Source organism: Herpailurus yagouaroundi, unplaced genomic scaffold (assembly GCF_014898765.1).
Source record: "Herpailurus yagouaroundi ecotype Mexico unplaced genomic scaffold, PumYag 141, whole genome shotgun sequence".
Taxonomy (NCBI): Eukaryota; Metazoa; Chordata; class Mammalia; order Carnivora; family Felidae; genus Herpailurus; species Herpailurus yagouaroundi.
The window spans coordinates 73,511,580-73,537,477 of NW_024412396.1; the positions used below are offsets into that span (position 1 = coordinate 73,511,580).

General features: G+C 52.7%; 1 protein-coding gene across 16 annotated transcripts in view; it reads right to left on the reverse strand.

The window, feature by feature from the left end:
* The window catches only part of MOK (MOK protein kinase), a 71,950-nt gene that overhangs the window by 6,477 nt on the left and 39,575 nt on the right, over nucleotides 1-25,898 (reverse strand). For 8 of the 16 annotated variants that reach the window (XM_040478273.1, XM_040478272.1, XM_040478270.1 and 5 more), the window contains 9 exons: nucleotides 17,193-17,271; nucleotides 17,018-17,066; nucleotides 9,606-9,784; nucleotides 7,998-8,099; nucleotides 6,839-7,012; nucleotides 6,168-6,282; nucleotides 4,537-4,737; nucleotides 4,132-4,452; nucleotides 3,696-3,874 (listed from right to left, as the gene is read on the reverse strand). In XM_040478273.1, coding sequence (XP_040334207.1) covers nucleotides 4,372-4,452; nucleotides 4,537-4,737; nucleotides 6,168-6,282; nucleotides 6,839-7,012; nucleotides 7,998-8,099; nucleotides 9,606-9,784; nucleotides 17,018-17,066; nucleotides 17,193-17,271 — 980 coding nt within the window. In that variant the 3' untranslated portion in view covers nucleotides 3,696-3,874; nucleotides 4,132-4,371. Of the gene's footprint in view, nucleotides 1-3,695; nucleotides 3,875-3,907; nucleotides 4,453-4,536; nucleotides 4,738-6,167; nucleotides 6,283-6,838; nucleotides 7,013-7,997; nucleotides 8,100-9,605; nucleotides 9,785-9,991; nucleotides 10,069-17,017; nucleotides 17,067-17,192; nucleotides 17,326-25,898 lie in introns of those variants that run through there. The other 8 variants (XM_040478282.1, XM_040478281.1, XM_040478286.1 and 5 more) reach the window with 5 other exon arrangements.

Genomic DNA, 25,898 nt, shown 5'->3' on the forward strand with positions numbered 1-25,898 from the left:
GGACAGAGAGAGACAGAGCATGAACGGGGGAGGGGCAGAGAGAGAGGGAGACACAGAATCGGAAACAGGCTCCAGGCTCCGAGCCGTCAGCCCAGAGCCCGACGCGGGGCTCGAACTCACGAACCGCGAGATCGTGACCTGGCTGAAGTCGGACGCTCCACCGACTGCGCCACCCAGGCGCCCCAAGTCGGCTCCGCTTTTAATGTAACCTTTTGTTCAATTAAAGTTTGGTATAAAATTACCCGTCCTTCTTCCACCACGTTCCCGGAAGCCCTCTCTGCTGGCAGTGCCCCGGCCAGGACGGGCCGCTCGAGCGAGCGCGGCTCAGCTGGAGAGTTCCGCGGCCCCGTCTTCAGGCTCACCGTCACGGCCGTCGTGGGTGCCTGCACGTGTGCGGACGGGTTCCGGCGAATCGTTCTTTCCTTCCGGCTCTAAGGCCCGGCTGTTGTCACTGGAAGCCCGTGAGCGCTTGTCCGTCCGTCGGCCTCTGGGGAGCGTGGAGGGCTCCGTTCGCCGTGGGGACTGAGGGCCCCGGGACCGTGCAGGATTTGTGTTTGGTGGAAACCGGCTCAGGAACGGCTCTGCGCGGAGGTCGCGCCACAAACACTCGTCGACTCCACAGGCGAGAGAACCGCGGTGAAGTGCAGCGGCCAGGCAGGAGAACATTCTCGGCTTTAAAAAGCCGTACGCAGCTGCACCCCCTGAAGGCATTTTTATTTGGTGTGGCCGTAAACCAGGAGCGTGTGACTCGCATCTAAGCGAGCACATTAGTCTGGGGCACTGCCCACACGACTTAGGGGGAAAAACGAGCGTACGCCCTTCGAGATGTGCACGGTTTTCATCGTTTCTGTGAGTGCAGCGACAGGACCGATGCTTCACCCCAGGCCGTGGCTGCTTCTCAGAGGAGAGGCCCGGTACAGCTGCTCACGGAGCCTCTGGGTCCCAGGGACGTGCACTTTGGGGAAGGTGAATACCAGGAAGCACGGACACCCTGTTGTTTTAAGTGAAACAATCGATTTATGTATCCTGTACATCCGGTACGACCTGTGCATTAAAACAGCACGTCCCTGGGGCGCCTGGGTGGCTCGGTCGGTTAAGCGTCTGACTTCAGCTCAGGTCACGATCTCACCGTCCGTGAGTTCGAGCCCCGCGTCGGGCTCTGTGCTGACCGCTCAGAGCCTGGAGCCTGTTTCCGATTCTGTGTCTCCCTCTCTCTCTGCCCCTCCCTGTTCATGCTCTCTTTCTGTCTCAAAAATAAACGTTAAAAAAAAAAAAAATTAAAAAACACAAAAAAAACCACAGCACGTCCCAGAGAGTTGGCGTCTGCCCTCTTGGTCAAAGCTCTGGTTTCCAGGCGCTGTCGGTGACGCACAGAACCCCAGCCCCGCAGGTCCAGAGACGCACAAGGAGGCCCACGGACTGCTGCAGTGTCACCAAGGGCCGTCTTGGAAAATGAAGTCCAGAGTTCCTCTTGTGACCACCCCCCGGGGTCGTCTCCTCTTCCTGTGAAGGGACAGGTGGAGGCCTGGCTGGGCCCAGGACAACCGTTAAAATTCGGGCACGGTCAGAGGGCCTGGCCGTGCTCCCCGGCTTTCACCGGCCCCATGGGTCACGGCCCTCCAAGTGGGCAGGCCTCGCTCGGTCCACCGTCTGTGGTCACCCTTTGGTCGGGCTCTGGAGTCAACGGCCAGCCGTGTCCCAACATCGGCTCCCGGCCCCGTGGTCCAAGCTGGCTTCCAAAACCGGACTGCCTCGTGACTGCCACACGCTGGCACGGCCACCACGGACGTGCAGCCTGCAGCGGGCCCTGGGCACGTGGCACCCGGGCCAGACTCCGGCCCGTCACGCTCTCACACGCCAGGGAAGGAGGCGGCCTGGGCGTAGGCCTGGTCGGCCTGATCCGCTTTGTATTTGCTTTCCCTTCTTGCCTCGAGCTTTCCGACGCTTCTGGAGCTGGTGAGCGCACTCTCCGAGTGTGGGGACCGGTCTCAGGGGAGCTGAGGGGAGGAAGGCGTTCCAGGGAGACTCTAGCTCAGCCCTCGGCCCTGCAGCGAGCTTGCGGGCCGGCCACGTGGCCCGGCCGGAGGAAACGGCGCACGCCCAGGGGTGTCCCCAGCAGCGGGGGGGGGGGGCAGCAGAGCCCAGGTCGCTTCGGTGGCATCGCCTCTGCTTTTCCTCCTCCACAAGCAGGACTGTGCCGCTCAGGTCCGTCAGAATCGGAACCCTTGGACCGGCACGGCTGGCCGCACCTCGGCTGTGTGTGCCCGCGCCCCAGGGGTCCCCTCCCGTGCTGGGAGCGGGTGAGCCAGGTGGACGGGGTGCTGGAGCAGGACTTCCACCCCACTTCCCTCCTGGGGCCCCGCGGCGACAACTCCTGTGCCCGGGAGCCCTTTAATAGCGTTGCCTGCAAAGGCTCAGGCGGCCTCCCTCAGCGCCTGCCCAGTCGCGAGTGAGCGGAGGCGGACGCGGCCTCCCATGCCCACCGCCGGGCCGAGAGCGGGCCGCTGCGTGCGGGCACCCAGGGGGTGCGGCAGCACCTTCCCGCGCTCCGAATCTGCGGGACGGGGGAGTCGCTCTGGCGCGGGCTGGGCCAGCCGTGGCCACCCTGGGGCCTGGTGTGGCTGCTTCACGGCACTTTTATTCCAGAGACCAACGTTGAGCCAAAAGAGCTTCATTTGGTGGACAGGTCACACCCCGCGGGGGCCTGGCCTGAGAGGCCCTCCGTGGGGAGGGGCAAGTTTGCTTTCTCAGAAAGTCATGCGGGAGAACGTTAAAGATCTTCCCCTCAAATTTTACACCCTTAAAGGGGGTGAGAGTTTTCCTCAACTCTGCCGTGGAGCCAGTCCTCGAGGACAGGAGCCCGTCCCTGCTGAGCCGCTGGCCCTTGGGGGCCTGGTTCCCCGGCGCCTCCCCGCCTGGGCTCACCCACAGCGGGGCCCTCTGCGATCCCGGCGCCCGCTCCCGTCTCCCCGGCCTCCCTGCCTCAGCTCCCTCGGGCCTCCGAACTCCCGGATCCTCCCACAGAGGCAGAAGGGTGCCCTGCCCGCCCGCACAGCAGGGCATTGGACAGCCCGCCAGGGTGTTAGATGGGGTCAAAGGAAGCTCTCTTCAACCCCTCGCCACGTGCACCCAGCTCTCAACACCCCCCGAGTCTTGTTTCTAGTCTTGACTCTGCCCTTCCTGGGCGCCTCTGCCCCCCTTCGGCCCGCACCCCCCCTGCCTCGCACACCCGCCCCTCCCGTGGCTGCCGCGTCCACCTGGCGACTGTCCTGTGAGGCCGGGCCCTGCTCCACCACCTGTGACTCGGGTCCAGAGGTGGCGGCCACCGGAGAGGACGGGACCAAGAGGTTTGACCGCGTGGTGACTAGACTCCCAGCCCCCCAAGTGACAGGGCTGGTCACCGTGCCCAGCAGGGGGCGGCAGGGCCTCCGCGCCGAGTCGAGTCGTCAAGGCCAGCTGGCCCTGCGCTAGCCTGGGCTGAGCCGGTGACACAGCTCCAGGGTCCCCACTCCCCACTCTCCCTCCCTGACGATGACCAGCCTGTCACAGACTTGTCTCAAAAGAGGGAACAAGAAGACTGAAACTAACCTGGGAAATTCGCTCTTTTTCTTTTTTCTTTTTTTTAACATCGCAAGTCTGTGGGGACGAAGAAAGAAGGCATCGTTCCCACACAGGGAGCAGCGCGCTTTACTCACGGGAGGAAGCTGTGACGAAGCTGTGATGCCTGCGCCGACGAGCCTCCTGCTGGGCGGCCTCCCTGCCTCGGCACCCAGGCCAGGCCTGCGTTTACTCCTTACGGGCTTTTCAAGCGCAACAAAATTAAGCCGTACCGGTCTTTCCAACAAAATAAATTCCCCAAATATGCTCACAAAACCTAAAGCAGAGAGACGGCTGGTCAGGACACGTGTTAAAGTCAGGAAGTGTTCAAATGTCGTAACGACACTTATTCTTTAATAAAGCTCCGACAGCACAGTCTGTAACGCCATCACGCGCCCGGCGCCGTCGGCGATGTCCTAGAGGCGCCGCGCGCACAGCCACGGCGACACCGAGCCTAAATACAGAATATAAATTCGGATTTCTCTTCGGATTCAGATAAAAAATTACAAAATATTCTTTACCCCCCGTTCTTACGTTACGAGAATGAAACCAAAGCCCCGAATGAGGTGGTCTGACGAGCGTATTTGGCAGGAACACAGCACAGCCGCTCTCGGGGTGCAGATCCCGGGCTCCGGCTGGCCAGCGGGGCATCGCTCTCGGGGCGCCAGGCTCCGCGAAGGGGGACGGGGCTCTCCCACCCAAGACTCAGAGGCGATCGCGGCGGCCCGGCCGCACCTGGTTCTGTGCCCCCGGCAGGCGACCGGCGCGCGTTGCTCAGTAGCGGCCGCCTCTCCTCCCTATTGAGGGCAGACGACACTGTTTCAGGTTAGGCTTCACGTCCTTCTGCGGGTCTGCCTGTCAGAGGAAAGGGCAGACGCTGAGCGGAGGCCAGGACGGGCCCGGGGCGGCGAGCGGAGGGACGCTAGCGAGACAGGCTACCTTCTGGTTTGTGCCGACAAACTTCAGGGAACTCGGCACCGGGACTTTGCTGTTCGCTCCGGGTCCGAACACGGAGTGCAGCACGGGGCTGGGGTACGAGGCCAGTTCGGTCACTCCCGAAAGCTTCAGTTTGGGCAGTTGCATCAGGCAGGCGGGTCCCTGTCTCGTGGGAGGGTCCTCCTCTGGCTTTAGGGACGGTTTCTTGAAACAAAACACAGGCCCGTTGAACGTGCAATGGTGTCCCCCTTATGGAAATCGGGAAATACAACAGGGGCTCTTTTGCACGACTTTCGCCTAATCTAACTTGACCCAGAGGTTTGACCACGTGGTGACTAGACTCCCAGCCCCCCAAGTGACAGGGCTGGTCACCGTGCCCAGCAGGGGGCGGCAGGGCCTCTGCGCCGAGTCGAGTCGTCAAGGCCGGCTGGCCCTGCGCCAGCCTGGGCTGAGCCGGTGACGCAGCTCCAGGGTCCCCACTCCAACTCCCTGACGATGACCAAATCTGCCCGCGGCCTTGATTTCGTGTGGCTCACGTGCTAAGAATTTTTTTACATTTTTCAAAAGCTGAAAACAACTTCACGGCATGTCACAACTACAGGAAATTCCCGTCTCAGTGGAGATTGTCCTATTGGAACACAGCCCCACCGTTCATTTACGGATCATCCACGGCACCAGAGAAAAGAGGGCGGTTGTGACAGGGCCTTACGGCCCACGAAGCTGGGAAGGCTTATTACCGCACGGCCCCTGTAGACACGCGCAGCCCTCGGGAGTGCCAACAGGAGTGACGCGGTCGGACAGGTGTCGGCCAGGAGGGAAGGGCAGAGCAGGGACAGCAGCTGGGAGGTGAAATCAGGGAGGCTCAGGTGGGGGGTGGGGAGCTGCCGAGAGGGGGATGCCTCCCCCACTTAAAGGGAAGGCGTGGGGAGAAAAGCAGGTCTGGGGGGAAAGACCGGGAGACCGGGTCTGAACAACTCGGCCTGTGCACCACGGGGGAGCATCAGGCAGCAGCCTAGAATTCCAGAAAGCCTCCTGGCGGCAGCCACACCCGTGGCCTCGGCTCCCGGCACGTACCGACGCTCAGTAAATGCTGGGGTGAGTGACGGAGGGCACAGTCCTCACGAAGCGCGGGGCCAGCCCAGAACGTGGGACCAGGGAGCTGAGAGCTGGGGCGACGTGGGGCACCTGAGGACGACAAGACTGCAAGAGGAAGGTGCCGTTTCTAAAGCGACCGATCCGGGCCCAGACCGGTGCTCACCCGGACCCGCTGCACCCGTGTGGACGTCTGAGGCCGTGTGGTGGCTGGGGCCGGTCACTCGCCAGCTGGGTCACCTGGGTCAGTGTGGCCTGTGCCCTGTGCTGGTCAGGGGGCACAGGCAGATGACAGCGGCAGAGTGCATGGGCAGAGAACCCGGCACCCACGCGTGGGATAGTCCCACCTCGCCAGGCCCGTGCACACGGGGTGCCGCACCCGCCGTCTCCCCTCGGCCAGCGGGACGGAAAGGGCAGGCACGGCCGGAGCCCGGCTCCCTGCACCTGCCGAGGGCGGTGTCTTCCGCGGGGACGCGGGCCACCTGAGGGCATCGGGTCCCAGCTACCGAGACCATTTCCAGCTCCCCGACTTCACTTAGTACCTGTTTGCTGCCCTCCTCTGAAGTCTGCCAGCCGTTAAGGAGGAGTTCCGGAGCCACGGGGCACTCTGAGAAGACGGACTTCCTGTGGCTGGCCAGAGCCTGCTTCTCCACTGCCCTGTGGGGAAGGAGGAGAGGGCAGCGGCCCCTGAGAACGTGCGCAGCACGACCCTTCTGCCTCGTCACCGCCTCTTCCACGTCAACCGTTCCGGGAGCCTTTTCCGTCCTGTGTGTCGGCCTGCCGGTCTCTGGGCTGGGAGGGGAGAGGGCCCCGTGCGCCGTGGGCCCTGTCCCCCGGGAGGTCTGGGTCAGACGTCACCTGCACTCGCACCGCTCACAGCGGCTGGAGCACAGGGAGGAGCAGAATTAGACGCCCTCGGGCAGGTACTCCAGTGCCAGCACCCCCAAGCCTTACGGCGAGATCCCCCGGTCGACACCGACGTGCACCGGGCCCCTCCCGGAGCCTGGGCGCCAGCCACAGCGCAGCCACAGAACCGCCCCCCTTAGACCCTGCTGTGGAGTCGCTGAGGCCGTTCCAGAAAAGATCGAGGTGTATGTTCCCGGGGCCCCCGAGTTCAGGACAGAGCTGTTCCCGGACACAGCTGCCCCACCACGTGCCCCCCAGGTCTCCACAGCCAGCTCCTCCTACCACAAGGAGGCCCAAGAAAGCCCACCTCTGGTCCTGGAAGTAGGGGTGCTGCAGGGCCTGATGGGCAGTGATTCTCTCGTCGGGGTCGTAGGCCACCATTGCGTGCAGGAGGGAGAGGCATTTCGGGGACAAATTGGCTGTCAGTAGAGGTATTCCTGATCCCTTTTTAAAAGGAAAATCAAAACTCATAGCTCTCGACCTGTATTGAAAGCCCAATGACAATAAACGATCATGCCATTATGTAGAGCACCTGGCCAGCCGTCGTCATGATCCTACAGGGACCCGCACGGAGAAGGGGGCGGGACGGAACCACTGTCCAAACCCAGAGAAAGTGCAACAGCCCAGGGGCCCCTCACACGAGCTGAGGAGGCGACAATGATGTGTCACCGGAGGCTTATGGACTCTGGCTGAGGTTTGCGCAGGGGGAAGCTGCGTGTGCCCCAGCGGGGTACAAGGGAACGCTGTACCTTCCGCTAAGTTCTGCGGCGAACCTAAAACCGCTCTAGACAAGTAAAGTCTACCTTTTTAAAAACAGGGCAGGGGTTGTGAAATCTGTTATGCTATCAGTGTGAGAAAACGACTTTCCCCCCAAAAGACTCAGAGCACGTGCCCACCTGAGAAAAATGACGTAAAGTTTATAAGCAGAAAAAGGAAGAATTCAAACTAGTTGTCACCTCCTCGCCTTCCAAGGGCCCAGGAGCTGCCCACCCCCTCAGCCCACGGGGCTCCCCCTCGGAGGCCCCCGGCTCCCCGGATTCAGCAACCAGTGCCGGCATGGGCGTCAGTGTGGCTGGCGGCTCTGGGTGACGGTCACGGAGCGCTCACTGCGCACCGCCTGCACGTGGCATCCCTCTCCACCCAGAGGTCCCTGGGTCCTGGGTCACTATTCAGAGGACGGGACCCGACGGCCAGGCCCTCAGCAAGGCCAGGAGCATCTCCCTTGGCACCTAGGGAGGGGCACCCTGGTGGGACCCCCGGGGTGGGGGGAGACGGCTCCGAGCGGCTCGGTGCTCACACCAGCCCGACCTGGGGCCCCTTCAGCGGCCGCGGGGACCCAGGCGGACGGGAGAGCCACGAGGGCAGCAGAGGGGGGGCCCGGTCCGCCCCCCCACCCCCCTGGCTCCCCCCAGCAGCCCCCGCAGGGGGCAGGTCCACTTGGGGCCCCGGGGCGCACACGCACTTACTGCTTGAACTTGGTGAGAGTCTTCTCCGCAGGTGTGCCGATGACGTCGTGGATTTTTGAGATCTGGTCCAGCTCGTTGGCTCCGGGGAAGAGGGGCTGAAGGCTGGGGGAGGGGGAGGCAGGGCGGAGCTGCGGTCAGGACGGGCCGGGGCCACCTCATCCCAGCGACCCCCTTTGTGGGGCGGCCAGCTCCCACAGAAACCCGAGGACACGAAAGCCGCATGGCACCCCGTGCATGGGACTGCTCCGGCCTGTTTCTCCTTTACAGTGAGCGGGTGACACTCTTAAGACGCGGCCACGTTCCTCTCCGTACCCCTGGGATCTCTGCAGCGAAACAGGAATGTTCACACCGGGACACCTAACTTCAAGTTTCGCGTCCCAGGGGCTTTTTCGACAAAAATTCATGGTGCGTCAGGTCCGGTTTTGTTGACAGATGAAGTCCAAGAAACGTTTCGGTTTTCAGCGATTTTATGGATTTGGGAATCGCGGATGAAAGAATTTAGGCTTCTGTAAGTGAGTTCAGTTCGCAGGACAGGCCACGGCGGAGGATTTACGAGTGCCGCTTGAGCACCGGGGCCACCTCTGCGCGGGCAGGTGGCTCTGAGATGGGGCGGGGCGCAGAACGACGGTCTCCCCACGGGCTGCCCCTCGCTCGGCGGATGAGCAGCCGTCACGTTCTCGACACTGAGGTCCCTCAACATCCTTTCGGATTAATTCAAGGGGTCTCAGCACAGCGGAAAGGACCGTCAGTACTTTTAGCATCAGTGAAATCGCCACTCGGCTTTCCAAAAGCACCAAGCCGATTATCAACAGGTACGTCCTGAAGGACGTGTGTGTCTGTATTCGCGAAGTGGTTAGCTGGCCAGGCGGCAACCGGTGACTCGGGTCCCCGCCTGTGATGCACGTCACCCGACCTTAAACGCACCTGCTCGTCCTTCGCGATCCGCTCGGAGCACTCGGGCACCACCCTGCCCCTCCCTGGGCCTCTTCAACCCCACACCCTCCTCACCTCTGGGGGAGACCAGCCCCTTCCCTTCTCCCGGGCCGCTGCTCCATCCAGCGGCGAAGCCCCGAGGCTGGGGGAGAGGAGGCCGGGGAGGCCGGGGAGGATGGTGAGGACGGGGCTTTCTGGAATCCAGCCGTGCCGCAAAGCGGCCCACCCTCACGCTTGCGGCCAGAGCATCCTACTCGGCGGACTGTCTCTCTCAGGCAAGGCCCCGGGAGCAGGGCCGCTGCCCACACGGCAGGCCCCGCCAGCTGGCAGGAAGCGCCCTCCACTCTGCTTCTGAACGTCAGTCGTTCCACGAGGAGGCCGAGTCAGGAGGCCCACCGACCTCAGGGAAGAGCTGACTGACGGTAGTTTGTACTTTGTGAGAAGCGGACGAGGAGAGTATTTGCCGCAAAGTAAAAGGAAAGCCTGCGACGTTTTCCGTCAAGTTAACACCAGTCACGTGAGCAGGATGCCTGCAAAATCTGTTTCGTAAAGGAAGGCACCGGCATGACGCCATCGGGCTGGCCGGACCTCGCCAGGCAACCTGTTCGGGAAGGTTCACTCGGGGGGGGGCCACCGGGCGGGAGTCCTCAGACGCGAGGCGGGCCTCGGGCCTACCTGGCGATCTCGTAGAGCACACAGCCTGCACTCCACAGATCCATCTTGTAGGTGTAGAAGCCGTCGGTGAGGAGGCACTCGGGGGCGCGGTACCAGCGCGTGGAGATGTACTCGGTATACGGCTGCTTGGAGCAGACGCTCCGGCAGGACCCAAAGTCCCCTAATTTCAGGACGTCCTGCTGCAAGGGGAGAAAGGCGGGGACAAGTGACGTCTCAAGCCGCTGCTGTACCACAGACCATTTCAAGTGTTTATGCGCTAACAGGAAAATTACCAGCATTGCAACTAAGCTTGTGAAAAGAAATTACTTTATAAGCACCTGAGAGTGCCTGTGACAGATAAGAGAGTGGGGTCTCTGCTCAGTGGGACACATTTACAGACATCCTACCTGTGTCTGATGACTATTTCCGGACGTCTACAGGTTTGGGGAAACGTTAAGTCACCTCGTGAGTCTACAAATGAATTTTTTTTTTCAACGTTTATTTATTTTGGGGACAGAGAGAGACAGAGCATGAACGGGGGAGGGGCAGAGAGAGAGGGAGACACAGAATCGGAAACAGGCTCCAGGCTCTGAGCCATCAGCCCAGAGCCTGACGCGGGGCTCGAACTCCCGGGCCGCGAGATCGTGACCTGGCTGAAGTCGGACGCTCCAGGCTCCGAGCCATCAGCCCAGAGCCCGACGCGGGGCTCGAACTCACGGATCGCGAGATCGTGACCTGGCTGAAGTCGGACGCTCAACCGACTGCGCCACCCAGGCGCCCCTACAAGTGAATGAAACACCATATCGTGTCACCCGATCAGGACTCTAGCTGCGAAGTTAGCCCGGCTGGCAGCTTTGTTTTCCCTGTTGGGGGAGGGGGAGGGGAGGAGGGTTGGGGCCAGTTCTCTGGAGCCAAGAGCTCTTGGGAGCAGGTCAGACAGACTGGGTAGACCCTTTTCGGGATACCTCTTCCATTCTGTTTACCCCTCACACATTCAGCTGATAAACTAGAGGCTGGTAATGCACTTGGAGCCTCTGGTACCTACAAACCTCCGGCAAACATTAAATGCGGGCACGTTTCCTACCCAGGTTACCACGAAACCTCACTCCGGCGGCCTTTCAACTGATCCCATTCCCCAGTGGATCATGTTGGACTTCCAACAAAAATCGTAAGGCATGTTAAGAGGCAAGAGAAAACAGTCTGAAGAGAGAAAGCAAGCATCAGAACCAGTTTCAGAGAGAGCACAGGTGTAAGGATTTTAGAATTACCAGTCAGGGAATTTAAAATCACTATGAGTAATCTGTTAAGGGCTCTAGTGGAAAAAGCAGCCAACATGCAAGCTCAGATGGGAAATGCAAGCGGAGAGATGGAAACTCTAAGAAAGAATCAAAAGGAAGTACTAGAAATAAAAAACACCGTTAACAAGTAAAAAGTGACTTATAAGCTCAATAGACTAGACAGCCAAGGAAAGAGGCAGGGAGCCAGAAGATGTGCCAACAGAAACTTTCCAAACTGAAATGCAAAGAGAGAAAACAATGGCAAAACCAGAAAAGAACAGACAAGAACCACGGGACCGTTTCAAAAGTGCCTGGAACCGTGGCACTGGTACCACAGCACGGACGGATTCCAAAATGGCGATGCTGAGGGGAAAATCCAGGTCAGAAAAGAGCACATACTATACAATTCCACTTAGAGAACATTCTAGAAAGTGCAAACTAATTTATTTTTTAAATTAGTTTAAATTATTTACTAGTTTAAACAAAAAGTCTTTGCCTGGGGACAAAGGACAGGAGGGATGACCAAGGGGCATGAGGAAACTTTTAGGGGCAAGAGATCTGTTTGCTAGCTTGACTGTGATGATGGCTTCACGGGTGCACACGTCTGCCCAGACTTACCAGGCCGTACACTTTAAATACGTGTGGTCGAAGTGGCTATGGACTGAGACAGACCTGAGCGTGAATCCTGCCTCTTCTTTTACACGCACGGTGTTTGGAGTGGTAATCTCAATGCAGTTTATTTTTTTCTTTTTAATTTACATCCAAATTAGTTAGCATACAGCGCAACAAGGATTTCAGGAGTAGATTCCTTACTGCCCCTTACCCATTCAGCCCATCCCCCCTCCCACAACCCCTCTAGCAACCCTCTGTTCTCTATATTTAGGAGTCTCTTATGCTTTGTCCCCCTCCCTGTTTTTACATTATTTTTGCTTCCCTTCCCTTACGTTCATCTGTTCTGTGTCTTAAAGTCCTCATATGAGTGAGCTCATATGATACTTGCCTTTCTCCGACTGGCTAATTTCTCTTAGCATAATACCCTCCAGTTCCATCCACGTAGTTGCAAATGGCCAGATTTCATTCTTTTTGATTGCCAAGTAATACTCCATCGTGTATGTATGTGTGTGTATGTATATATATATATGTGTATATATATGTATGTATGTATGTATATGTATGTATGTATGTGTGTATATATATATATGTATATACATATATACATATATATATATATATATATATACCACATCTTCTTTATCTATTGATGGACATTTGGGCTCTTTCCAGACTTTGGCTATTGTCGATAGGGCTGCTATAAACATGGGGGTGCGTGTGTCCCTTTGAAACAGCACACCTGTATCCCGTGGATAAATACCTAGTAGTGCAATTGCTGGGTCATAGGGTAGTTCTATTTTTAATTTTTTGAGGAACCTCCACACTGTTTTCCAGAGTGGCTACACCAGCTGGCATTCCCACCAGCGGTGCAAAAGAGATCCTCTTTCTCTGCATCCTCGCCAACATCTGTTGTTGCCTGAGCTGTTCATGTTAGCCATCCTGACAGGTGTGAGGTGGTATCTCCTTGTGATTTGGATTGGTATTTCCCTGATGATGAGTGATGTTGAGCAGTGTTTCTCGTGCCGGTTGGCCATCTGGATGTCTTCTTTGGAGAAGTGTCTATTCATGTCTTCTGCCCATTTCTTCACTGGATTATTTGTTTTTTGGGTGTTGAGTTTGATAAGTTTTTTATAGATTTTGGATACTAACCCTTTATCTGATGTGTCATTTGCAAATATCTTCTCCCATACTGTTTGTTGCCTTTTAGTTTTGCTGATGGTTTCCTTCGCAGTGCAGAAGCTTTTTATTTTGATGAGGTCCCAGTAGTTCATTTTTGCTTTTGTCTCCCTTTCCCCTGGAGACGTGTTGAGTAAGAAGTTGCTGCGGCAGAGGTCAAAGAGGTTTTTGCCTGCTTTCTCCTCGAGGATTTTGATGGCTTCCTGTCTTACATTTAGGTCATTCATCCATTTTGAGTTTATTTTTGCGTCTGGTGTAAGAAAGTGGTCCGGGTTCATTCTTCTGCATGTCGCTGTCCAGTTTTCCCAACACCATTTGCTAAGGAGACTGTCTTTATTCCACTGGATATTCTTTCCTGCTTTGTCAAAGATTAGTTGGCCATACATTTGTGGGTCCATTTCTGGGTTCTCTACTCTGTTCCATTGATCTGAGTGTCTGTTTTTGTGCCAGTACCATACTGTCTTGATGATTACAGCTTTATAATACAGCTTGAAGTCTGGGATTGTGATGCCTCCTGCTTTGGTTTTCTTTTTCAAGATTGCTTTGGCTATTCGGGGTCTTTTCTGGTTCCATACACATTTTAGGATTGTTTGTTCTAGTTCTGTGAAGAATGCTGGTGTTATTTTGATAGGTATTGCACTGAATATGTAGACTGCACAGACTGCTTTGGGTAGTATTGACATTTTAACAATATTTGTTTTTCGTATCCAGGAGCATAGAATATTTTTCGATTTTGTTGTGTCTTCTTCAATTTCTTTTATAAGCTTTCTATAGTTTTCAGCGTATAGATTTTTCACCGCTTTGGTTAGGTTTATTCCTAGGTATTTTATGGTTTTTGGTGCAATTGTAAATGGGATTGATTCCTTGATTTCTCTTTCTGTTGCTTCATTGTTGGTGTATAGGAATGCAACCAATTTCTGTGCATTGATTTTATATCCTGCAACTTTGCTGAATTCATCAATCAATTCTAGTTTTTTGGTGGAATCTTTTGGGTTTTCCATATAGAGTATCATGTCATCTGCAAAGAGTGAAAGTTTGACCTCTTCCTGGCCTATCTGGATGCCTTTTCTTTGTGTTGTCTGACTGCTGAGGCTAAGATTTCCAATACTATGTTGAATAACAGCAGCGCAAGTGGACATCCCGGTCTTACTCCTGACCTTAGGGGGGAAGTTCTCAGTTTCTCCCCGTTGAGGATGGTATTAGCATTGTGTCTCTCATATATGGCTTTTACGATGTCGAGGTATGATCTTTCTATCCTTACTTTCTTGAGGGTTTTCATCAAGAAAGGATGCTGTATTTTGTCAAATGCTTTCTCTGCATCTATTGAGAGGATCATGTGGTTCTTGTCCTTTCTTTTATTGATGTGATGAATTACATTGATTGTTTTGTGGATACTGAACCAGCCTTGCATCCAAGGTATAAGTCCCACTTGGTCGCAGTGAATAACTTTTTTAATGTATTGTTGGATCCGGTTGGCTAATACCTTGTTGAGGATTTTTGCATCCATGTACATCATGGAAATTGGTCTATAGTTCTCCTTTTTAGTGGGATCTTTGGTTTTGGAATCAAGGTAATGCTGGCTTCATAGAAAGAGTTTGGAAGTTTTCCTTCCATTTCTATTTTTTGGAATGGCTTCAAGAGAATAGGTGGTAACTCTTCCTTAAATGTTTGGTAGAATCCCCTGGAAAGCCATCTGGCCCTGGACTCTTGTTTTTTGGGAGATTTTTGATTACTAATTCAATTTCCTTACTGGTTATGGGTCTGTTCAAATTTTCTACTTCTTCCTGTTTCAGTTTTGGCAGTGTATGTTTCTAGGAATTTGTCCATTTCTTCCAGATTGCCCATTTTATTAGCATATGATTGCTCATAATATTCTTTTATTATTGTTTTTATTTCTGCTGTGCTGGTTGTGATCTCTCCTCTTTCATTCTTGATTTTATTTATTTGGGTCCTATCCTTTTTCTTTTTGATCAAACTGGCTAGGGATTTATCAATTTTGTTAATTCTTTCAAAGAACCAGCTTCTGGTTTCATTGATCTGTTCTACTGGTTTTTTTTGTTTGTTTGTTTTGATAGCATTGATTTCTGCTCCAATCTTTATTATATCCTGTCTTCTGCTGGTTTTGGCTTTTATTTGCTGTTTTGTTTTGTTTTTTCCCGTCTCCTTTTTTTTTTTTTTTAATTTTTTTTTAACGTTTATTTATTTTTGAGACAGAGAGAGACAGAGCATGAATGGGGGAGGGGCAGAGAGAGAGGGAGACACAGAATTGGAAGCAGGCTCCAGGCTCTGAGCCATCAGCCCAGAGTCCCACGCGGGGCTCGAACCCATGGACCGTGAGATGGTGACCTGAGCTGAAGTCGGACGCTTAACTGACTGAGCCACCCAGGTGCCCCAGTTTTTTTTTTTTTCCATCTCCTTAAGGTGTAAGGTTAGGTTGTGCATCTGAGATCTTTCTTCCTTCTTTAGGAAGGCCTGGATTGCTATATACTTTCCTCTTATGACCACCTTTGCTGCATCCCAGAGGTTTTGGGCTGTGGTGTTATCATTTTCATTGACTTCCATATACTTTTTAACTTCCTCTTTAACTTCTTGGTTAGCCCATTCATTCTTTAGTAGGATGTTCTTTAGTCTCCAAGTATTTGTTACCTTTCCAAATTTTTTCTTGTGGTTGATTTTGAGTTTCATAATGTCATGGTCTGAAAATATGCACAGTATGATCTCGATCTTTTTGTACTTGTTGAGGGCTGATCTGTGTCCCAGTATGTGGTCTATTCTGGAGAACGTTCCATGTGCACTGGAGAAGAATGTATAGTCCGCTGCTTTAGGATGAAATGTTCTGAATGTATCTGTTAAGTCCATCTGGTCCAGTGTGTCATTCAAAGCCATTGTTTCCTTGTTGATTTTTTGATTAGATGATCTGTCCATTGCTGTGAGTGGGGTGTTGAAGTCTCCCAGTATTATGGTATTACTATTGATGAGTTTCTTTATGTTTGTGATTAATTGATTTATATATTTGGGTGCTCTCACATTTGGTGCATAAATGTTTACAACTGTTAGGTCTTCTTGGTGGATACACCCCTCGATTAGGATATAATGCCCTTTTGCATCTCTTGATACAGTCTTTATTTTAAAGTCTAGATTGTCTGATATAAGTATGGCTACTCTGGCTTTCTTTTGTCAACCATTAGCATGATAGATGGTTCTCCATCCCCTTATTTTCAATCTGAAGGTGTCTTTAGGTCTAAAGTGGGTCTCTTGTAAACAGCATATAGATGGATCTTGTTTTCTTATTCATTGTTACCCTATGTCTTTTGATTGGGGCATTGAGTCCACTAACGTTTGGAGTGAGTACTGAAAGATATGAATTTATTGCCATTATGTTGCTTGTATAGTTGGGAGTTTCTGGTGGTGTTCTCTGGTCCTTTCTAGTCTTTGTTGCTTTTGGTATGTATGTATGTATGTATGAATGTATGTGTCTTTTCTCCCCTCAGAGAGCCCCCTTTAAAATTTTTGCAGGGCTGGTTTAGTGGTCATGAACTCCTTTAATTTTTGTTTGTCTGGGAAACTTTTAATCTTTTTTTAAATTTTTTTAACGTTTATTTATTTCTGAGACAGAGAGAGACAGAGCATGAGCAGGGGAAGGGCAGAGAGAGAGGGAGACACAGAATCTGAAACAGGCTCCAGGCTCTAAGCTGTCTGCACAGAGCCCGACGCGGGGCTCAAACTCACAGACCGCAAGATCATGACCTGAGCCGAAGTCGGACGCTTAACCGACTGAGCCACCCAGGTGCCCCTCTCCTATTTTGAATGACAGCCTTGCTGGATAAAGAATTCTTGGCTGCATATTTTTCCAATTCAGTACACTGAATATATCCGGCCACTCCTTTCTGGCCTGCCAAGTTTCTGTGGATAGGTCTGCTGTGAACCTGATCTGTCTTTCCGTGTAGGTTAAGGACGTTTTTCCCTTGCTGCTTTCATGATTCTTTCCTTGCCTGAGTATTTTGTGAATTTGACTATGACATGCCTGATTGGTGGTCCTATTTTTTTAAGTAATCTCTACGCCCAACGTGGGGCTCGAATTCACGACTCTGAGATCAAGAGTCCCGTGTTCTACCGACTGAGCCAGCCGGCGGCCCCTGGAGGTTTATTTTTGCATATAGTAAGAGTGCCTAAGATTTCTTCCTTCCAGATGTATGGTTACATTGATGGCACTTATTAAACAAACCATTTTTTCCAAACTGGGAGCAAAACAAAACAAAACAAAACATAACATGGTGCCCAGGTATCTGGGGCTGAAAGCCTATCTAGTAAAAAGGTTTCACATTCTACATTTATCCTGAGATCAGTTTTTCATATAGAAGTTCTTACCTTTATTAATATATTTTCTGGTTTTACATCTCTGTGAAATATTCCATTTCTGCATGCAATATAAAAGGAAGGATAGAATTAGTTGCACCTCATTCAAATTCTTTTACATGGTGCTTTTAAATGAATGTTGATACATTTCCTTAATCTGAGAGCTGCCAAGTCCCCAAGAGCGTACCTGTGCATGTGATCAAGGGATTTACATAACTGGTACATATAGCATGTAATTCTCTTCTCCGGTAATGGGTGTCTTCTCCCTGCGCGGCCAAGGAAGTAGCCAAAGACGGTTACCAACGGTACATACCTCACTTCTTGAAGACAAAAATAGAATCCCACCATTTTATTCAATGATGTATGAAAATCCAACAAATAACCTGAAGTAATTTCCAGAAATACGGAGCGTACATAGGAAACGCACCGCTCAAAATTCTACTCGTGGGCATGATTTCATGGGAAACCCTGCATGCGCGCATTCTGGTTACCGCAAGAACAGAACCAAGCAATAAGCAGTACAGTAGTTTGGTCTGATACCCCCGGGGCCGAGCCTCCCGGGTGGGCCTTCCAGGACACGCTCTCCCCCATGCCGACTGTGAGGTGTCAGGGGTCGCTTGAAACTCCAGTGTTTTCCTCGGCTTCCGGTCTGAACGGAGATTTCCATTTTATAGGGGGAGAGATCTCAGTTCAACAGAAGCGCGTTTTTAATCCAAGACCCACGACTGCTTTGAATTTCATAGCGCACTCTTCTCTGACAAAGAGCAGCCATCATCTGGTGTCTCCTGGCACAGCTCCGCTGCCCCAGCCCGCTTGGCTGTCCACGCACCTGCTCACCAGGCCTGCAGGCAGGTTTTATGTTCTACAACTCTTAATACCACACGCACGCCAGCATCAGTTATCCTTGGTCCAGAGGATGTCACATTTTACTTGATTTCAATTTCAAAAGTGTATGTTTTAAGTTTTATTTTAAATATTTATTTATTTTGGGGGAGAGAGAGAGAGAGAGAGAGAATATCCCAAGCAGGCACAGAGCCTGATGCAGGGCTCGAACTCAAGAACCCTGAGATCATGACCTGAGCCAAAATAAGGAGTCAGACTCTTAAGACCAAGCCATCCAGGCACCCCTCGTTAAGTTTTAAATCTGAAACACGACTGTTCCGGCCTAACAATCCAGAAAACCACTTTCCCTCCGTGAGCACACATCCCATTTGACATTTTTGGTCTTAAGTTTGCCATTTCTAATGTCAAATAAATTTATTCTTTTTCTCTCATAAGTAGACAAAAATGTTTATGCTAATAGAAAGTAATTTAAATTACAAAATGTCTAAGTACAATTAATTCTTTCATATAATATTGTAACCTGTTTATTCTGTTTCACATAATTTATCACCCACTTTCTAGAGTTTAAAAGAATTAAACTAAGACTTAGTCGTCTTCCCCTAGCTTGAGTAATTCTGTAACTTTATATTAAATTCTTAGCTGTATGAAGATGAAAAGCAACGTTTCCGTTCTTCATCACATGTGCTACTGGATGAAGCTTCCTGAAATTTAGTTCTCGTCCTGGGGGGGGGGGGGGGCGGCTCTCACAGCCCACTGAATTAGCTCGGCACTCAGGACCCCCTACCCTCCCAACCAGGGGCCTCCAGGCTTCAGGAGGATCTGAATACCCCGGGGGCCTGTGAAGACACAGAATGCCCCCCACCCCACCCCTAGGTTCAGCAGGTGGGTGGTGGGGCCCCCAAAAACTGCCTTCTGAACATGCTCTCAGGTGCAGCTGCCAGGTCTGGGTCCTCACTTCGGGAACCACACTCTACCACACCCCTCTTGCTTACCGAACGCCCCAGCCAGCCAAATTCACCTGCAGATGCTTGTGTCCCTGCCTCACTCTCCTGCTACACACCTGCGCTCATGCGGTTCTGTTCCCGGGAGCTCCCTTCCAGCCTCGCCCACACGCCCAGATCTTCCAGCATAAACTTGTCAGGACAGTTATCCGAACTCGCCCTCAGCAAAGTGGAATCTTTTAGGGAAAGTCTAACCCACCGCACCTTCATAATCACCTAGGGATGCTTTAAAATGGCGACTCACAGCTCCAAACCCAGACCTAATGAATCTCAAAACCAGAGACATGGGCCAGGAATCTGCATTTCTCGGCTGCCCTCAGCCCCCAGCAGAAGAGCCCTCTTTAGGGGCTCACCCTCCCTTTCCTCATTGTCCCCCGGCCACCACCATTCATAGCCCTGCCCCCCACCCCGCTATGAGAATCCCCGCCTACCTAAGGGGCCTCCTGAGGGAGGGAGGCGCAGCGTGAACCGTGGGAGTGGGATGGTGCTCGGAACCATCGGAGTCCACCCCCTTGACCAGGAGCAGGCTGACTATCCATTCTCTACAACGGTTTTTCAAAAACAAGATCCTAAACCTTCCAGGCCCGAGACTGTATTGGGTTCCTAACAGATTCTTGTTCTCAAACATCTTGAAACAAAGGGAGATGGTACAATTAATAAACCACTCTGAAGTTCCCGTGGGAGCCTTACTGACCACCAACAAACACACCGCGCCGTCCCGACCGAGTTCATTTTTGCCAGCTGTTTTTTTTTTTTTTTTTTTTATCCAAATATCCTCATTAAGAAGATTCTAAAGGGGGCGCCGGGATGGCTCAGTCGGTTAAGCAGCTGATTTTGGCTCAGGTCATGATCTCACAGTTCGTGAGTTCGAGCCCCACTAATAGCACAGAGCCCATTTCAGATTCTCTCTCTCTCAAAACAAACTCTAAAAAAACACTCTAAAGAGTGTCATATACTATATCAATACTGTAGAAAGTGTTTCTGTGAGCACAATAATAAACTCTGGCATTCGCTGCCGCTACGAGTGGAAGGAACACGGCCACCAGGATAGTCCGCGTCGTAACAGAATATGGCGCACACACCCCGTCCCACAAGAGACCCCATCCGCCGGCCTGTGCCTGGCTATCCCGGCCAGGCTTGGAGGCACGTGGCGGGGTCCAGCAGGGCACGGGCAAATGCAGCGGGTAGCAGGTGGGATGTCGGACTCGGCGGAGCCCGAACCATCCCTGGCAAAACGCAAGGATGAGCCCCCTAGTTCTGCCCGGCTCATCTTAAGCAAGTGCTGGAACTTCTGTGGAATCCCGCCTCCTCGCCTCTACAAGGGAGGCAAGCGCCTGGGGTGGGAGGGTCAGATGCACGCACTCTACGCGGTGCTAACGTGATCGTGACGACGCGGATGACGGCGATCCGTGTTTACTGAAGACTGTGCAGTGGCCCCTGCCCTAAACGCGGCACGTTATCTTATCTGCTCCTCACAACAATCCCAAGAGACTCTAGGTTTATTCCTATTTCACAGACAAGGACCGAGGCTCACGGGCCTGACCTGGACCCACCACCGTTAAATACACAGGACAGAGGACACCTGTGCTGTGTCCGCACAGCCACAACTGGAGCCACGCTTCCCAGAAGCAACAGCATCACAACTAACAGGACGGTGACATGGGCTTGGAAGAAAATTCAGGAGACAAAAATGCGGTATCACTCACACCCCGTCTGAATGGCATAGAGACCGAGAGCTTAAGGAAAACAAAGGCGTCGATCACGGTGTCAGAATGTTTCAAGGAAGTGTTAGGAATGCCAAAACAGAGCTACTTCACTCCAACTTTCCTTTTTATATACGCGGGAAAGTCAAATAGATCCCAAGAGCTCTTTTAGTAAGCACAGAACTAAAACTGCTCTGAGTAGATAAGAAAGCTACGTGTCACAGTTGGTAGGCAACGTTTCCTCTAAAAATTCTGCGTCTTACAATCAGTGGGTCAGATCAATGAAGTATAAAAATACAACTGAATTGATCTGACACTGTAACGTCAGGCAAAGTAGTTCTTAATAAGAATCGTAATAAGGCACACCGCCCAAGCTGTTCGTGGAACTGTGATGCTATGTTTGCAGTCAAATCGAACCTGTCTTGCTCCTTCCCACTTGGTTCATTCCCCAACGTCACAGATTTATTTCAAGGTCCCTGCCCCACCCACAGCCTCTAAAAGGTATAACCCTGGGGCGCGTGGGTGGCTCAGTCGGTTGAGCGTCCAACTTCGGCCCAGGTCATGATCTCACAGCTCATGAGCTTGAGCCCCGCGTCGGGCTCTGTGCTGACAGCTCGGATGGAGCTTGCTTCGGATTCTGTGCCTCCCTCTCTCTTTTCCCTTCCCCTGCTCGTGCTCTGTCTCTCTCTCTCTCAAAACTAAATAAATGTTAAGAAAAAAATTAAAAAATAAAAGGCATGACCCTAAGGGGACAAGGCCAGCTCACCGGACCTGGAACAGCCGGCACTCCGGGAGGTGGCCAATGACTCGGCTTTCTGGGCCTGGCCCGTCTGCCGCCGGTGGAGGGTCTCAGGGTCTGAGTGGCCAAGTCTGCCAAGAGGAGAGGGACACGCAGAGGAGGAGGGGCAGAGGACCACGTGGCTCCGAGACGGTCAGCGGCGGCCTTGGCAGCCGGACCTTTCCTGGCCCCACCTCCCAAGAGGCCTGACTGAGCTTCCTGCAGGAAATCCGAGGTTTCACAATAAACCGTCTCTTCTGTGTGTGAACGAGCCGCACACGAGCCGCGCAGCACGTGCTCCTGGCAATAACAACCTACGACACTCAGTGCCTGTGAACGTCACCCAGGGGGACGACACACCGAGCCACACCGGAAACAGGGCCGGGCACTGAGAGGACACCCCTGACGGAGCCGGCAAGGGCCCCACCGCCAGAGAGCAAATGCCCCGGCGGACAGTCGGACAAGCACCAGGGGAGCGGACGCATGTCAGGCGTCACGTGGGAGATCAAGGAGACAGGAGGGAGCTGCGACAGAGGGGGCAAGGCGAGGTGAAGGAGCAGCCACCCACGGCTCCAGGCGGGCACCGGAGGGCGGTAGCCACTCACAAAAGCACGGTCATTTAACCTCAAACAGTTTAAAAAAGAAGAAGGAGAAGAAGAACAAGAACAGAATCAGATACAATGCATTAAGATCCTAGATGCCCCTAGGGGCGCCTGGCTGGCTCGGGCAGAAAAGCGTGCCACTCTTGATCTTGGGGCTGTGAGTTCGAGCCCCACGTGGGTGCAGAGATGAGCTAAATAAATAAAAACTTAAAAAAATAACAAAATAACAGATGCCTCCATAACCAGGTTATAGTCTTATCCAGTCTTTCCTTATAAACTCCAAGACAGCCCTCCCCTGCTGCAGGTGGCAGATGTCCGGCGCCATAAGCACAGTGCGGCCGAATAAACCACCCAGGACGGCAGGATGGCCGGCGGTGTGGTTGGTGCCCCGGGGCGCCAGCTACGCCCTCCCCGCGTGGACAGCTCCGTGACAGTTCTTCCCAAGGGAGCAGCGGGCACAATACCTTTACCATCTCTTTGCCCGTCTCCCCACCACAACGCAGACCCATCCCAACCGCCACCTCGCGGGCCAGGCACGCTCGTGGCTGGGACTTCCAGATGTGACTGGCTTCTGCGTCCGTCGGACCAGACCGCTCGAGAAAGAGGACTCAGGCCCGAGTTCCAGAGACAGACGAGAGGAGGGAGAGCATCCGCTCTGAGTGCGGATCTTGGCGGAGGGCGCCTCCTGCCCGGGCAAAGGTGGCCTGGTTCTAGAGCCCGGAGCCCGGAGCTCCTTCGTTTGGGGCATCCTGTCTGTGGCAGAGGCAGCAGCACCCGGGGCAGCCCAATCCTGCAGAGTCGTTTTTTGGGAGCTCCTCCCTGGAGGCCACGCCCCGAGTGTTTCTTCAGTCCTCCCGGCAACTCTGCGGAGCCATCCGTGTCACTTGGGTCCCCTGGGGTTACACTGGCCAGAACAGAGGCTGCTGTCTGCAATGGGAAGGGACAACCGGTACATCCTCTGGTGGCCCGTTCATTCTTTAAACAGCATCCAGAAAAGTGCTTCTAAAAAGCACAGTCTGAACTGATACCAGTCCGGGGGCTGTTTGTCTCTGGTTTAGGAGGAGACAGCAAAAACTAAGAGTGACCGGAAACTTGTACAGCAATTCAACGCCGCTGTGACATCCAAGCACATGACTGTTTTTCCGGTAATTAATTTTTACGTATTTTACAAAAGTCCAGTCCACAACACATTGGGAAAAAGCAAACGAACAAACAACCGGTCTTCGACTATAGTTTTAGAAACGCTGGTCTAAACCCCAATCAAAAGATGCTTCTTCCCTGCTTTAAAACCCGTCAACGTGGGACGCCGAGGTGGCTCGGTCGATTGAGTGTCCGGCTCTTGATTTTGGCTCAAGTCATGATCTCACAGTTCGTGGGATTGAGCCCCATGTTGGCTCTGCGCTGATAGCATGGAGACTGCTTGGGATTCTCTCTCCCCCTCTCTCTGCCCCTCTCGTGCTTGCTTGCTCTCTCTCTCTCTCTCAAAATTAAATAAACACTTAAAACCCACTAATGCTTCCCACTGAACTTAGAATGATGTGAATTCTTACCCTGGCCCTCCCTGCCTCCTGGCCCCTACCTACCTCATTTCTAACTTCCTTCCTAGTGCTCCAGCCACACTGGCCTCCTAACCTCACAGTGGCCTCAGGACCTTTGCACTACTTGTCTCTGTCTGGAACACTCTGTCCCCATCAATCTCACATGGGACCTGTTTTATTCACTGTAACACTTATCCTGTCTTGATCTCCTTCTTGATCATTTCTTTACTTGTTCAGTGTTTCCGTCTTCCTGCGCGTGAGCCCACGTGGATGGGACCGTGTCTGTCATGTTCCCCACTGGGTCCACCTCCAGAGCAGTGCATAGCATGTAGCAGTGAATGAGACACCCTCGCCTGCATTTGCCTGCTTCCCCCAATCTTCCGGGTAAAGCCCAGTCATCTCCGCCTCATCTGACACCTACTGGGTAAAGAGAAAATTTCCCCAGCAATTCGCCTCTAATGATTTTGACTTCCATATAGTTTCTCTTCTCTCTTCAACAGACTCTACACTGTTTATCAAAAAAGCATCTTCTGTTCTTCTCCTCTACCTCTGCCCGACCTTGCACGCTGCCGTGCATATGAGCAGACAATCCAGCCAAGACTGGGCGATTCTTCTCTTGTGCCATTAACTGGTTCTTCCGCATCTGACGGTGCTACTCAACATTCTCATCATCCAGGAGAGCGGTCATTTCAGTAAAATGAATTGTCACTCTAGTAGAAAAAGCTTTCGTGACCGATTCAGGTTTCAATAAACCACTGTGACCATCAACAACAACAAATCGTTAGCAGGCGCCCATTCATTTGAGGCACTGAGCTGGGGCCAGCAGTAGAGACCCAGAGGAGCAGTGGGGTGTGGTGGTTATCACTTAATCCTTGAAACCTCGGTCTCCTTGTCCGTAAAGTGTAGACGATAACAGTGCCAACCAAAGAGGGTTGTCAAGAGGCTGGATGTGTGGTGGCTGAGAACACGCACTCTGGAACAGGCTGAGTCCAAACTGCGTGTCTACCACATGTCCATAACCTCGGACAAGGTACTTATCTCCCCGTGCCTCCATTTCTCCATCTTTAAAATGGGGATCATCAGGGGCACCTGGGAGGCTCAGTCGGTTAAGCATCCGACTTCCACTCAGGTCATGATCTTGCAGTCCATGAGTTCAAGCCCCGCGTCGGGCTCTGTGCTGACAGTTCAGAGCCTGGAGCCTGCTTTGGATTCTGTGTCTCCCTCTCTCTCTGCCCCTCCCCCGCTCGCACTGTCTCTCTCTCACTGTCTCGAAAGTAAACATTAAAAAAATTTTTTTAATAAGAAAAAAAAGCAAAATGTTGGCTCACATAATGAAATAATGAAGTTTGGTGGTTACTGGGGACCCTGTCCTGACACTTTGGCAGACAGATGTACGGGGAGAAGCAGAGTAAACAATCCACATCCCACAGGACGTAGGAGAAAATGTAATCCTGAGCAACGCCTCATGGATCCAGACTATTTGGAATCGATGCTTAGCAAGCGACGTTTCCAGATCAATAAGGTTTACTCTTCGAAAGTAAAACTCTCCTCTGTTGTAATCCTTTAACTGGGAACCTTTTTTTAAATCTTTTCTTCACTTTCCTGCTGTTTGCATCACGTTTACCGGCGCGGTAGGCTTACCGCAGTCCAGCCCGCGACTGCGCGTTCTCTAACCCGTCTTGGGGCGTCTGGGGTCTTCCGGCTGCCCAGACTGCGCTCATCCGCGGGGGCGCTGCTGTGGTTGTCCTCCCGTTTTAGATTTTCAGTTTCATCCCCCATTGTAGGACTGTCACCTGTCGCTTCCCGTTACTGCTGGTGGGCCGAATTCTAGAAGCTCCTTCTAGCCAATGGCTCTATTCCGAATGGGCTCTATACTGAGAAACCTGGCAACCTTGTTAGCATTGTACTCAAAACGCAATGAAACAGGTCCCCGAGGGGATGGGCTTACCTATGAATAAAATACACAAGGTTTGTAACATAGGAAATACCATACATGCCCAGACAAAAGGCGATCTCCCACTTTCTCGAAAAGATCCAAAAGCTCTTCATCAACTTCTGTGGGTGTAGAAAAGCTTGCCTATTTCTACTATTTATTTTATTAGTGAGCTACTAAAGCACACATTTCAAATCGCTAGAGGACCCACTAATTTGATGACGACGCTTTTCCCCACATTCTGACTTCATCACCATTTTATTCCGACTCTTCATGTGCTTCTTCCACACCAGGGTCACCCTCATCACAAAAATAGCTTCTTGATCTCAAAAATGCCACATGACACCTTCCATACCACCTTTGACCTGGCTTAAGATGATACAGCAGTTTTTAAATGGTTCTTGCAAGCCACAAACAGTCACTCACATAACACAAGGCAAATCTGCTTTCATTCGTCCGATCGGCACCGCGTGATCGGTCGGTAAGATACCACGC